The 15,035-nt window shown below is 44.0% G+C and overlaps 1 protein-coding gene across 1 annotated transcript in view; it reads left to right on the top strand.

Moving 5' to 3' along the window:
* Positions 1–10,748, top strand: part of LOC115475094 (uncharacterized protein KIAA2012-like) — a 92,820-nt gene extending 82,072 nt beyond the window's left edge. The window contains exons 11-12 of the mRNA XM_030210833.1: positions 3,554–3,625; positions 10,516–10,748. Coding sequence (XP_030066693.1) covers positions 3,554–3,625; positions 10,516–10,748 — 305 coding nt within the window. The remainder of the gene's footprint in view (positions 1–3,553; positions 3,626–10,515) is intronic.
* The last annotated feature ends 4,287 nt before the right edge of the window (positions 10,749–15,035 follow it).

Genomic DNA, 15,035 nt, shown 5'->3' with positions numbered 1-15,035 from the left:
AGACAATACTGTACTGTGTATGGAAAGGCCTAAACAGTCAGTTCCCCACATTGTTGGAGGAAATAGAGGCATTTGCCAGGGAGTTTGCATTCAAAATTAATCATGAGAAATCCTCTGCATTAGCAGTGAGGATATGTGTGATAGAGCTGGAGGGATTTTAGATATTTAACGGTATGTCTGTCAGAAGATGTTAAACTGCTGTATAACCTGAACTATAAGCCAATTTTGGCGGCAGTGTGAGAGAAGAGCTGAAGAGATAGAGTTCCCTGACTTTGAGTTGGATGTGGAGAATTGCTTCAATTAAAATAGCAATAGTTCCTGTATTTGTTGTACCTCTTTTTGGCATTACCTATTAGGGTGCTTCAAGGTTGCTGTTTTTTTTTTTTAATTGAATGGTTACTAAGATTGTGAAGGGAAGAAAGCAGAGATACTGGGAGAGACTGGCCTTGCCAGTACATGAGGTAAGGCTGGTATATCCATGCTTCAAATTGTATCATATGGCAGCAGTACTGGGGGCATTAAGTTTCTGGGAGGGTGGAGTTGGAGAGAGATACTCTCCAGGGAGCAGTCAGTATTGGGCTGGAAGGGATGTAGAGAAGGGGAGGTTGAGGGATCAAGAAGCAAGCTTGGGTTCTCACCCTTTTTTATCCAGTTTGGTTGCAAGTTGGAAAACTGTTTGGAAGAAGCTGGGAATTAAAGATTTGATGTTCCCCAAGGGAAGAGTTGTTTACTTTCAGCCCTTTTCAAATATCATAATATGGAGAATAGAGGAGAGTGGACTGGATAAGTTATTGCAGCTGTCTATGAATGAGGTTTTTCTGTCTCCTCAGCAAATTGAGGCGTGCACCAGAGTTAGGTTATCCTTTTTCATTACTTTCAGTTGTAATACTTTATGTTGCATCCAGAGAACCTGGTTAATATTCACAGAGAGTCAAATAGGATAGAAGAATGTGTATTTGGGGTTTTGGGAGGCAAAAGATTAGTTTCAAGAATCTACAAAAGCCTGCTAAAGATCTATAGATATGGACAGCATCCACATGCAGAAGCCTGGAGCAGAGTGTTGGGTATGCAAATAGAGCAGAAGGAATGAGATGAGGTATACAGGTATATCAGCAGATGTTCATGTCTACCAACTGAAGGCAGCAGCAGTATAAAGTAGTGTTGTGGATGTATCTGACTCCTTCCAGACTAGTGAAGCAAGGTAGAGGAAGGAGTGCAGGGGTACCCAGTCAAAATGGCCCCCAATAAAATAGCCCCAACAAAAAAGCTCCCGACATAACAGCCACTGTCAAAATGGCTTGCCTACAATATAGCCCTTGACAAATTAGCCCCCCAACAAAAGGGCCCAATCAGGCTGCCCTGAATATGGCACTTTATTTTTTTCCCTAATAATCTTACCTTGCCAAACAGGATAAGGTTGATAAGACTATGAAAATGATGACAATATTTTTTAAATTAGCATGTTGATGGAAGAATAGTTTCCTTAAACAGAAGAACAGATCATGAATACAATGCAATGCTGGTAGGAGTCTTTATCAGTGAAGATTTCACTTATAGTTTATCATCTTTTTTGTGATATATTATTTTTTTCTAGGGGGCTATTTTTTTAAGGGCTATTTTGTCAGGGGCTGATTTGTCAAAGGATATTTTGTTACAAGGCTGTTTTGTCGGGGCTATTATGTCGGGGTGCCAGAATGCAGGATATTGGGGGCAGGGGGTGAAATGGAGGGCAACTTTGATCATATGTGGTGGGAATGTAGAGTTGGGCTATTGTGGAGAGAGATGAGACTAGACAGAGAAACTGCATCATGGGTCAGTAAGTTGGGATAGGTGAGTGGTACTCCTGGGTTGGTAAAAGGAAATGGAGATATGGGGGAGGCTAACGGATTAATTGTGCAACTGATGTTGGCTGCTATGTTTGTCATAGCACAGAACTAGAAGCCTAGGAGAACTCTCACTTATAAGGAGTTTCTCCAGAAGGCACAAGAGCTGAAGACGCATGATTAGATTATGTGGTTGCCTCAGGGGAAGTGAGAAATCTCTTGGCAAAGGAGGAGACATGTTCAGATTCAGAACAATCTATAAGGGGGGATAACTAGCAAAGGAAGAGCCTCTCTGGGTACTTACATTTTTGGACATTCTGGCATTTTGATATCCTGAGACTTTAGTAATGACCTGTGCTAACCAAAAGTGGGTGACAGACAACTGCACAGTCTGTTAGTGATGGTTACAGTTTTATATTATACATTTCTTATTCAGGGTTATGGCTTTGCTGTAAGACTCATGGCTTTTATGGGGCTTTGTATTAACTTGGGTGATATAGAAGAGTGAGTTGGGAGGCAGTGGATGGTGGCTGGTGGATAAGTGGGCCAGACTGGAGGAGAAGGAGTGAGGGTACATTTGGTATCTGGGTAGGATGGATGGGAAGAAGGGAGTTCAGAACAGTATGTTATAGAGGGGAATTGTAATACTTGTCTGAGTCTGACAGAATCTGTTAAAAAGACAATTCAGTAAAAAGTATGTTTCAAAAAAATGGTAGGAAGTCAGTTGTTCAGCACAGCAAACCTCTGCCAGGAATTGAGTCCCCTAAAGGCTGTCAACAGAACCTCATAGATCAAGTACAAACCATCTTAAGTGCTTTTGTTTGAAAACTTCCCTTTGATGAATAGATGAATGTTAATATATTTGTTTAAGAGGACCACACATATAGCAGTCCTAATTTCCATTAGAATTTGGCTCATGCCTTTTTAGTAGTAGTTCAAGGTGAATTACACTTTTGAATATTAGGTATTTTCCTATCCCCTGAAAGCTTACAATATGTTTGTACCTAAGGCAATGGAGGATTAAATGACTTGCCCAAGATCAAATGGAGATTTGGTGGGAATTGAGCCCTGATGTAGAAAGTGTTAGAAAGCAGCTTCAAGAACTGCTGGATGCTGGAATCATCAAATAGTCCCAAAGTTCTTATGCCTCACCTATAGTGGTAGCTAGAGGGGAAAAAAGATCAATATGCATATGTATAGACTACAGAGCCTTGAATAAGAAAACTATCTCAGATCAGTGCACACTGCCAAAGGTAGACAATTTGCTGGACTATCTGATGAGCAGCAAGAAGTTTTCAGTCCTAGATTTGACGACTGGGTACTACCAAATTTACCCTTGAAAGAAAGTGACAAATAGAAGACAGCATTCATCTGCCCACTGTGGGTCTACCAATTTGCACAGATGCCCCAAGGGATCTACCCACCTGAAAGAAAAGGAGGGTATAAGTCCCAAATTCAGAAGTCAAGTATTTCAAGATATTTGAGTCAAGATGGGCCAAGGAGTGATGCATGAGATCTCTTTGCATGCACTGCATCCATTGTATGCAAATAGATCTTATTCGTGCTCATTTGGGACATCCTGAAAACCCAACTGGTTGCAGCAATGTGGACCGACACTTCTCACTCCTGCTTTAGGAAATCATCCACTGGTTGTACCACAGAGAGGCAGTCTATCAAATCCATGGCCCTTGTCCTTTGACCCTTTATATTGTCTGTTCTTTTCTTCACAGGCTGCTTGTTATTGGGCTCAGAGGCCAGTGATAAAGAAGAGAAGCCAGATTTTCTGCAACAGAACTTGTACAGTAAGTGCTTCTCCCAGTACAGTGTCCACAAGAGATCATTGCTTTGTCAAGGGAAAGTTTGATCCTTATGTCATCCAGTGAATTTCTGAAAGGCAAAATTTCCTAGTTGTCAGCTGCTTAAACATGAACCTTCTTTAATATTATCAGACGGACCCAGTTCACCAAGAAACAGGTTAAATCTGTCCTAATGTTGCATTCTTGAGTCCAGTTTCTACTCCCTGATCTTGACCTTGTTGGGGTTGATCTTCAAAAGGATGTATGTGTTATCTACCTAAGGGTCCGATGCAGAAAGCTTTCAAAAACATTGACGTGGGTTTAGCTTGATATCTGCATGCAATTTAGGGGTGCCCAATACAGAGAGGTGTTCCCAGTGCCTGCATAAACAACCAAGCAAGTTGGACCACAGAAAAAGCAAACCTAATTTTTTCTGGTTAGAAATGAGGGTGCAGCACTGAATACTGGCTGTATCCTCATAACTTCCAAGCACAGCTGCAGACCCAGATATTCAATGCCACTGCCCGGCCATTGCCCAGTATTGAATATCTGAGTCTAATTTAATTGGCGGTGGTCAGCGCTTACAAAAGTACTGACCACTACTGGCTAACTATTGAGCCGTACATGATTAATTACAGCAGCATTACAAAAATACAGAAATATCTATGCTTAAATGTGTATATATTTTAGAAAGTTATTTTGTAGTCCATAGGTCTGTGGTAGATCTCCAGCTGCTTCTTTATCTAACTGAACAAAGTTTGGATCTGAGTCAGGAGCTAAAGATAGTCTCTTTGTGAATAATACGGGAGGTTAACATTCTGCCACCCGACTCCACGGAGATCATAAAAATGGACAATTTTTATTTTTTGTTACATTTGTACCCCACGCTTTCCCACTCATGGCAGGCTCAATGTGGCGGGCAATGGAGGGTTAAGTGACTTGCCCAGAGTCACAAGGAGCTGCTTGTGCCGGGAATTGAACTCAGTTCCTCAGGACCAAAGTCTACCACCCTAACCACTAGGCCACTCCTCCACTCAGTAAAGTACTCAGTTACTAAGTAGAGTAATCACTTGTTAATCTGGCTTACCTTCCTTTCCTTTCATTTATTACAGGAGATGGTGAGCTCCCCTCAGCTCCTCAAACAACCTCGCCTTTTCTTCTGGAGCAGCCTGATCAGGTGCGCTGCGTACTACTAACTGCTTCTTGCTGGCCTCCCACTTAGTCACCTCTCCCCTCTCCAGTCGGTTCAAAACTCTGCTGCCTATCTCGTCTTCCGCCAGGGTCGCTTTACTCATACTACCCCTCTCCTCAAGTTGCTTCACTGGCTCCCTATCCGTTTTTGCATCCTGTTCAAACTTCTTCTACTAACCTATAAATGTACTCACTCTGCTGCTCCCCAGTATCTCTCCACACTCGTCCTCCCCTACACCCCTTCCCGTGCACTCCGTTCCATGGATAAATCCTTCTTATCTGTTCCCTTCTCCACTACTGCCAACTCCAGACTTCGCTCCTTCTGTCTCGCTGCACCCTACGCCTGGAATAAACTTCCTGAGCCCCTACGTCTTGCCCCATCCTTGACCATCTTTAAATCTAGATTGAAAGCCCACCTCTTTAACATTGCTTTTGACTTGTAACCACTCGCCCCACCTACCCTCCTCTCCTCTTTCCTCTTCACATTAATTGGTTTGCTTGCTTTATTTTGTCTATTATATTGTAAGCTCTTTGAGCAGGGACTGTCTTTCTTCTGTTTGTGCAGCGCTGCATACGCTTTGTAGCGCTATAGAAATGCTAAATAGTAGTAGTAGTAGTAGTGATATACAGAGAGAATCATTCATTCACCAGAAGGAGGCAAACACATAATTCTCTTATCCATATAGTTCCAGAAATTTTATGGTCACCACTTTTAGGCTATTTAAATAATTAAGGGGTACTTTTACAAAGCAGTGCTAAAAAGTGACCTTAGTGTGCCCTTACACAAGTCTTTCCTGTGCACTAAGGCCATTTTTAGCGCAGCAGTAAAATGGCTGATTTTTCAATTTTTGTATTAACGGCCCTGCACTAATGTTGCCATTAGAGCATGGCCATTAATAAACATTAGTGTGTGAGCCCTTATCACCAATTATTATGTAGGCAGTGCAGGCTCACACACTAATCACGCACTAATCAGCGCTCAGCAATGTAGCTGTGCTGATTACCACAGAAACACCCATTCTCCGCTCCCCCAGACATGACCCCTCCACTGTAAAAATAAAAATAAATTTTTAGTGCATTATGTGCTTGTGCTAACCCGGAACTTAGCACAGGACGCCAGAGCGCATCCCACAGTAAGCCCTTTTAAGCTGCAGTAAGCACCTGCTAATGCTTACCACAGCTTGGTAAAAGGACCCCTAAATGGCCAGATATTAACTTTTTGATGAGTCAGGTTAGGAGTGGGGTGGAGGTGACACTAAATTTATTCATTTAACAGCAATATTCAGCCATTAAACAGATAAGTTATCCATTTACCTTAGGCCTTTCTGGTGTTGAATATACATATAGGTGGTCTTACGTACCCCTTGCTCATGTAACTTTACAGAATACTAGCACTTAACCGCGTAAGTGTATATTTACCCATGAAAGTGCTAGCAGGGCCCCTAACCAATATTCTATAATGGCATGCATCAGGAGCAGACTGACCATTCAGACAACTGGGCAATGCCTGAGGGCCCAAAGGCTCTAGGGGGCCCAGGGGCTCTGCCTGATTGTCCACTGCCACAGTCACACACTACAACCCCGCACCCCCCAGATCCTACCTTGAAGAGCCCTGGTGATCTAGTGGTCTCTGTGAGAGGGTGGGTCAGGAAAGAACAACACTCTTTCCTGTCTGCTGCCGCTATTCTGCCCGGCACCGCTGTGTTTTAAAAATGGCTGCCGAGACTTCCTGCTGCAGACTCCCTACTGCAGGAAGTCTTGGCTGCCATTTTGAAAACATGGTGGTGCCAGGCTGAATAGTGGTAGTGAGCAAGAAAGAGTGGAGTTCTTTCCTGTCCCCGAAGAAGCCAGTAGACCACCAGAGCCATTCAAGGTAGGATAGGAAGGGCCCACTGAGGCTCAGGGACAGAGGTGTGTGTGGGGGTGGGGGGGGGGGGGGCGGCAGCAAGGCAGTGTGAAGGTGGCAGCAGCGCAGTGGTGGGGAGGCCCAGATCACTGTCACTGCTCAGGGGCACAGATCACTCTCAGTCCGCCCCTGACTTGCATAAGTGGCAAAGCATGTAAATGCAAGGGTGTGTGTACATGGGTAGGTCATGGGCGGGCAGTTGGCATGGCTCCCACTTATGCACATAAGTTAAGCAAGTCCCTGCTGCACTGATGCAACTGCAGTTATGCCAGGTCAAGGGCTGATGTAGCTGTGAGCATGTAAATGTAGTATAACCCATTTTCAGCTGAAACCGAAATAAGGCCGAATGCCGAAGCTGAAACCAAAACCAGTGCTCGGTTGGCCTCTAGATAAAACTCCCATGTGTGTCTGGTCAAAATCAGGACCTGTTGCACAGGCTAATCTCATTACCAGAATTTACCAAAGCTATTAAAGGTCTAAAATACAAAAGATATAATTCAAATTGTAGCCACATCCAACTATAAAGATCAAAACACCAATCTGGAGCTGCAAAAATAAGGAACTTACAATAGCTTCCCCCCCCCCCCCCCCCCCCCCCCCCCACACACACACACAAAAAAAAGCGTTTATATCTAACACAACAACAACAAAAAAGTAACCTACATTTACTATCATTTATCCTTCAGGAAATTCTCTAAATGGAGTGGATCAAGAAAGATGTACTTATTCCCCTGATAACTTAATTAAACATGCACAGGGAAATCCAAGGAAAAAAGTTGCTCCCTCCCAGCTGCAAAACCCTACACTTTAAAGAAAAAATTGTCTTCTACACATCTGGATTGCCCTGGAAACATTGGGGAACTTTCACTTTCTGTTCTGTCTGTGAATTTTCAGTGGCACAGTATGAATAGTACCACCAAAAATTCCCACTGAAAGCGCTAACACTATCCAGACAGTGCTGAGGAAAGACAAGAGCATTTCATGTAACTATACATACAGCAGCGATATTTAGCTGCTATCCATATAGCTAAGCAGTTTAATTTAAGCCAGTAAAAAGCTGCCCTAAACTAAAGTGATCAGCTGTATGTGTAGTGGCGGAATACTGCTGCTATAGGATAGCTACTGACAATCTGCAGTCTATAAGCCTTCTGACTATCTGGATATCCCCACTGAATATATATATGGGGGGGGGGGGGGGGGGGTTATTGCACAGCCAGTATTAAAAAAATAAACAAACAAACCTCTGATCACTGCAGCTAAATATTGACCTGGCTTTGTCCATTTGTGAGTACCAAGTCCAGCATCACTCCATCCCTTGTGGATTTCATCACCGCTTGTCTGAGCAGAGCTCCTTGAAAGGCATCTAAAATTTCAGCTTCTTACAGATTCTGCAGACTGGATATTCCAAGCCACATCCAGCAGGTTAAAATCTGAGTAACACCACCTTTCACCTCATTCCAACCAACCTTTCTAGTTTCTCTGTCTGCATTGGAAGTCTATAGACCACTCTGCTGTGGATGGAAGTACCATCTCCTCCTTCCACGAAAGTCCACAGGGCTTCCTCTGTTCATGCACTCTGCATTTTTCATATAACAAGCTACTCCTTTTTCTTTTCTGCCATCTCTATGTCTCCTGAGCAGATTATAGTTTGGGATGGCCATATCCAATTCATAAACATATATCAGCTTACTAACCTTTATCCCAGAGTTCTACCTTCCAATACATTACCCAATCCAATATTTCATTCCACCTCTAGACCACCTCACTCCTACCACCTCATAACTAGATACTACCCTTGAGGAAAAAGGAATGCCTTATCTGCTTCCAAAATTGCAGGGAAGTTTCCTCTTGGCATGTTCTGAATAGTTTACAGCGTAGCTCTGTGATGGCTCTGGCAACTGGACCCCTCAATGATGCTCAGCTGCTCAACTTGATTTATAATTTACTTACTGAAGTGTTTCAGTTTCTACTTCTGGAATTTTGGTAATTCTTAATCAAACTTTGTCACCATATGTTGCATCTTTCATTGGAAATTATAGGGCCAGTACTCCAGTAACTGACAGTCCAGCAGAATCAGTGCTGGATTTACAGGTCTCATGCTCCTCAGCAATGGAGATGGGCAGAGGAGACAGGTTACCAACAGAAATGGCTCTTCCTCCACACCCCAATAGCATTCCTCTTTCTCTCTGTCTCTTACTCATTATCTCCCTTTTTGCTCCCCCCCTCACCTAGAATTTGCCTCTTTGCCCCCCCCCCCCCCCCCCCCCCCCAGTATCTCATGCTTCATGTCCCGTTTCTTTCTCATTCCTCCAGTGGTATCCCTTTCTCTCTCATTCTGACCAGTATTCTCTCTAAGCTGTGTGAGAGTCCTTCACCTACATTCCTGCCAGTGGCAGTGCTGTTTCTATATCACATTTTCAATAGGCAGGGATAGGCAAGTTCTGAGGATTCCAGAGCACCTGCCTATCCCTAGTAATTAAAAACACAATATTGAAGCATCACCTCCCAGTGGCAGGAATGCAGTGGAGGACTCCTGCACAGCTTAGAGGGCACTTGACTCTTTGCCTAACATCCACTCTCTTTCTCCCCTTTCTTGCTCTGCAGCATCTCTTTCTCTTTCTCACCCCTCCCTGCCCAATCAGGATCCCCATTTGCCTCTCGTTCTCTGCCCAGCATCTTTCCCCTTGAACACCCTCACCAGAATCTTCTCTGTCTTCCTTCTCTCCCTTTTCCAAAGGGCCTGGGGGAAGGAAGGTCCCTGCAAGTGGGTTGGAAAGTTGGAATGTCCCTGGGTAGTAGAAAGCCCAGTCCAAGGGAGTGGTGTTGAAATAAATTGCAGAGAGAAAGTGTTTCCCTTAAAGAGTGACAGCAGGGGTGGAGTTTAGAGTTTAATAAAGGAAGTTGTAGGGAAGTGCACAAGTGTCTTTGGTTGCCTGTACCCCCACCAGAACCCTTGGGAGTACTGGGGGATCCTGGAGTGCGAGAAAGAAAAAGCAGAAGTGCCAAACACACCAAGAAGTGTTCCCTATGAAGGAAGATACTGTCTAAGGTGCAGGGAAGGGACGTGGGGCAACCAATCCAGGCGGGACACCAAAAGCTGAGTAGATAAAATCTTTGTTGCCAATGACTAGATATAAAAGACTGGACCCAGTTCCATGTTTTGGCAAATGGTATGCCTGCCTCAGGAGTCAACATATCTGTGTCAATTGCGGATATATTTTCAGTTGTGCAATCTTGTAGCTGGAAAACTACTTTTGCTAAATTGTCCAGTAACAGCTGAAAAAACACAGCACCGAGGTCTTTGTTTGCCTGTACCCCTGCCAGGAACCTTGGGAGTACTGGGGCATCCTGGAGTGCAAGAAATAAATGCAGGCTGTTATAAGGCACATTGCTGCCCCATAAGTGGCAATGGAGAAGGAGAGTGAGCTTCAGGTTGACAATGAGAGTCCTACTTGGAAGTGAGATAAGGGCACGGGAAGCTGCCCAAGGCTGGAGTGTAGCCCTGAGAGGTGCACTTCTGGAAGAAAGACAGCCTAAAGGGACTGTGCCTGCAAGAATTGGACTGGAAATCAGAAGTACTGGAAACAGCCTTGGATTTATTCCTGGCACAAAAGGATAGGTAAAGGACAGGAGGGATATACATATGTATAGCTGTGAACTACCTGGAGAGGGAGGAAGAGAGGTCAAGATTATCACAACCGAATCTTGAACAGAACTATGTATATAAATAGTTTGAAGTGTTGACTGCTAGTTGCAGCAGTTCCAATAAAGTTGGTTTGCATTTAAATCAAACTCCTAGAGTTAGGAGTGATTTTTGGCGACAGAGTGAGAACGCTTGTTCCCAGACTGAAAGTAAAGCAGCATCATAGTTCTCAAGCTCCCAACACCCTGGATCGCTATTTTGGACCATTAACTCACTCCCAAGTTCGACTGCAGGTGAACTGGAACTGGGAGTGTGGTGTGTGTGGTCCCCTGACGTATCCGGTGGTGGTAAAAAGTAAAACTGTGCTTTGTGGCCTGGATGAGATCTGAGCTAGGGGGGACCACGAGACCTGGGTTACATTTATTTAAAACATTTATAGCCCACCTATTAACTAGGCAGATTACAAAATAAGTAAGCATATAAGGGAAATGATTCTTTTATAAAAATCAGATTAATAAAACCCTTCTGTTTGCCTTCTAAAAGGTGTAGAAACCTCTGTTCAGTGCTATATAGTTGCAGGAGAATATCAGTTTGCCAGCAAAGTTGAGAGGCTATTGGAGGAATGAGTTAACAGTAGAGAATGCTGGGTAGAAACACTGTTCCTGTTTTATTCTTGATCAAATAAAACTGTACTTTCTCTTTACAGAAAGGTTGTACAGAGCAAGCAAAGCTATCTATGTCACCTGAAGTCAGAGAAGGAAGAGTAAGTGAGGTTCTATTGGCCCTTTCATTATATGCAACATAACAGTGAGTTATGGCTGCTCCTCCCCCATATTTTGTCTAAAAAGTAGGCATTTTCCTAGTAGTAGGTATATTGGTGTTCTAGGGCCCAGTATAATATTTACAGCACTAGCTTTTCATAGGTGGGTTAGGGCTCTTAGGATTGGTAAGTTTGCTATGTAGGTTTTGAATGTCTCTTTGCAGAGTTTTTGCATTATTTTGCAAAATGTTTGGCCCTTTTTGAAAGCAAGCCTTTGACTCCTAAATTAAAAATGCTGAAGACCAGCCACTCAGGTTTTCAGGATATTCACAATGCCTGAGATTTACACACACTGCCTCAATGGTATACAAATCTATTCATGCATATGCATTGTAGATATCCTGAAAACCTGAAAGGCTGGGTGTACCCCGAGGACTGTGTTCAGAAGCACTGCTGTGGAGTAACCACACAAACAAAAAAAACCATCTGTTTTAAACAAAGTTTCTGACAGTGGAAGGAGTGTTTGCTGTTCCTGAGGTGATAATCACAATCTGAATATTTTTGTCTGGTGTGCTGTAAGATAGATAGCTCTGTTGTTGGGGAATATAGAATTTGTGATATAGAACTGGAGGTACAGGATTTATATTGAGATTCTATCCAATCCTGTAGAGAATCCAGACTTCACTCCCACACACAAAAAAATTCTTGAATGATGCTATCAATTATAACGGTGGTTTTACCTGGTAGCTGAAACTAGCTGGAATGGAGCAGAATGTTTTTTTTTTAATGCATAGAAGGCCATGGTGACTTATATTGTTAATTTAAAAGTGTGTGTGTGTGTGGGGGGGGGGGGGGGGTGATATACAGAAATGCCACTTTAGCTTGCCAATCTCCTTAACTATCTTGCCCCTTTTTGCCACCCCAAATATTTCTGTCTAGAGACGCTACTGAACAACATAACCCCCCCCCCCACCTCATAGACCCCCCCCCCCCCCAGGCCTACTTAGCAACTCAATGGTGGTCTAATGGGGGAACAGGCAGGGGCAATGCCCACTGCAAGGCTGTTGCTTGAGGTCACGGCAGCAATTTTGAAGATGCAGCCAAGCTGGGCAGAAGTGAGTGTGCATTGCTGCTGCCCATTTCACCCCCTAGACTGCGAGGGCCTACAGGGATGGGAGGACATGGGCGAGCTCAGGCCTGGCCTTGATTATTTTTCGGGGAGTTTGGAGGGGGCTGGGAAGTGGGATTGGGATTGAGATAGGGTAGCTGGAACCCCTCTGACGCTACCTGGAGGTTAACCAGACAGCAGCCAATATTCAGACCAGTGCCCAGTTACTTCTGCAGCTAAAGTTAGGACAGCTTTATTGACCTAACTTTAGCTGCTTACTTAACTGGTTAGTGGTCTGAATATAGTCGCTAACCGGTTAAGTCCTGGCTCCTCCCATGCTTCATCTACAGACCACTCCAACACTAACCGAACAGTGCAGGAGTGGACTGTGGTGGTGATCAACGGCACTGCTCAGATACGTGCTGCAGGTAGTCACAAGAGATTTAACTGGGCAGGAGCCTCTCTTTCCTGGTTAAATCGCTTTGAATATTAAGCAGCTCAGGTTTGGCTTCTGAAAGATGTAGAGACCTCTGATTCAGTGCTGTATAGCTGTAGGGCATATGTCAGCCTAACAGTATTGCTGAGGGACTATTGGAAGCTATAAGAATGAATTAGCAGGGGAGAGGAAGAGCTGGGTAGGAACTCTCCAGCTGATATTCAAAAGCATTTAACCAGCCAGCATCAGCGCCTGGCCAGTTAATGGCCTTCAAGCCGGCTATCCGCCAATATCCAGCAGGAAATAACCAGCTATCTCCCGCTGAATATCCCAGTCAATAACTAGCCCGGTCACCGGCTATGTCGTGCGACATAGCCAGTTTGCGCCAACATTCATTGGCTGACCTGCTAAGTTTAGCAGCCAAATAGACCCGCATAAATAGCAGGTCTATCTTTGGCTGCTATAACTTAGCTGGTCAGCCAATGAATATCGGCTTAACCAGCTATATTTGACACAGCAAAAAACAAAACAGAAATTCAATACCGATGGCTGGATATGGCCCTGGCATTGAATTTCCAGGTTCACTACCAACTGCAGGAGTTAGCCGGGCTACGTTTTGAATGTCAGGCCCAATGCTCCTGTTTTATTTTTAATTAAATAAAAATATTCTTTTCTCTTCATAGAGTGATTTTATAGTGCAAAGAAAGCTATCTTCCATCTCACAGATAGGCTGCAGAGAATACCTTCTCCTGCTTTAGACTTAGCCTGGCCTCAGAATGACATCCTATAGTTTATCTCCTATCAAACTGAGCTCTCTTTTTCATCAAGCACTGCCATTTCCTCCCCTCACCCTCCCCACTGACAGTTTGAACTTCGTGGGTGTGGCTTGGATCTCTTCAGGGAGAGAAAACTAACAACTTATAGCAGCAGCTTCAGAGAGCATTTTCCATCTCACAGATAGGCTGCAGAGAATACCTTCTCCTGCTTTAGACTTAGCCTGGCCTCAGAATGACATCCTATAGTATATCTCCTATCAAACTGAGCTCTCTTTTCATCAAGCACTGCCATTTCCTCCCCTCACCCTCCCCACTGACAGTTTGAAGCTTCGTGGGTGTGGCTTGGATCTCTTCAGGGAGAGAAAACTAACAACTTATAGCAGCAGCTTCAGAGAGCATTTTCCATCTCACAGATAGGCTGCAGAGAAATACCTTCTCCTGCTTTAGACTTAGCCTGGCCTCAGAATGACATCCTATAGTATATCTCCTATCAAACTGAGCTCTCTTTTCATCAAGCACTGCCATTTCCTCCCCTCACCCTCCCCACTGACAGTTTGAACTTCGTGGGTGTGGCTTGGATCTCTTTCAGGGAGAGAAAACTACAACTTATAGCAGCAGCTTCAGAGAGCATTTTCCATCTCACAGATAGGCTGCAGAGAATACCTTCTCCTGCTTCCACCCACCCTACCCCTCTACCCACCCACCCCTAGAGTGACATGTCTTATATAACCTCCCTATCAACCCACTCATTACTTTACCTCACCCATTTCTATTCTTCTATCACCTTCTCCCACTACTCCAACCAGAGTTACACCTAATCACACTGACCACCCTTCAACATCTTCTGTCCTTCTGTGACTGTTCTCTTGTGCTTGACTGCTTAAATATTTTAAATTTAAATGCTTTACTTTTTGTCTATTAGATTGTAAGCTCTTTGAGCAGGGACTGTCTTTCTTCTGTGTTGTACAGCGCTGCGTACACTTTGTAGCGCTCTAGAAATGTTAAATAGTAGTAGTAGTAGTATCTGTGGCACCTGAGAACAGAACAGAAACAGTAAGTAAGGCTCTACCAACCCTTTATTGAATGAATCTTGAGAACATAACTGCATTTAAATTAGAAATAACAGAGGGATACAAACTTCATTACTCAGTGCAAATACATACTAAAGATTGTTGCAAGAAATGACAATCTGCATCCAGCTCAGTAGCAGAGCTGTGCACTGTAGTGTGGAGGCCCTAAATTTCTCCTAATGGCAGTGCACAGCCATGTCACTAAGCTGACTTCTTGGTCAGGTATTTCACTTTCTGAGCCAGGCCAGGGCTGGGGAAGTTACAGAGCCAGCATTCACTACCCTGCTGGGAGGAAACCTTCCCTCTTCTTCCACAACAGTGACACCTGGAGGCTGAATTTAAGGCCCTTGATTATAAGAATCTGCAAGCAGCTCTGGTATATGGTCCCCGACTGTGGAAAGTCACTGCAGTAACTGGACTCAACATAAGTATAAGTATACAGGAGTTATAAAACAGGACCCCCCCCCCAACAGTAGTTGAGAATAAAGACTTATGTTGCCAGATCCCTCCCCAGATCCTAATAAGC

Source organism: Microcaecilia unicolor, chromosome 7 (genome assembly GCF_901765095.1).
Source record: "Microcaecilia unicolor chromosome 7, aMicUni1.1, whole genome shotgun sequence".
Taxonomy (NCBI): domain Eukaryota; kingdom Metazoa; phylum Chordata; class Amphibia; order Gymnophiona; family Siphonopidae; genus Microcaecilia; species Microcaecilia unicolor.
Note: the sequence above shows the minus strand (reverse complement) of the source record. Positions and strands in the feature narration are given on the sequence as shown.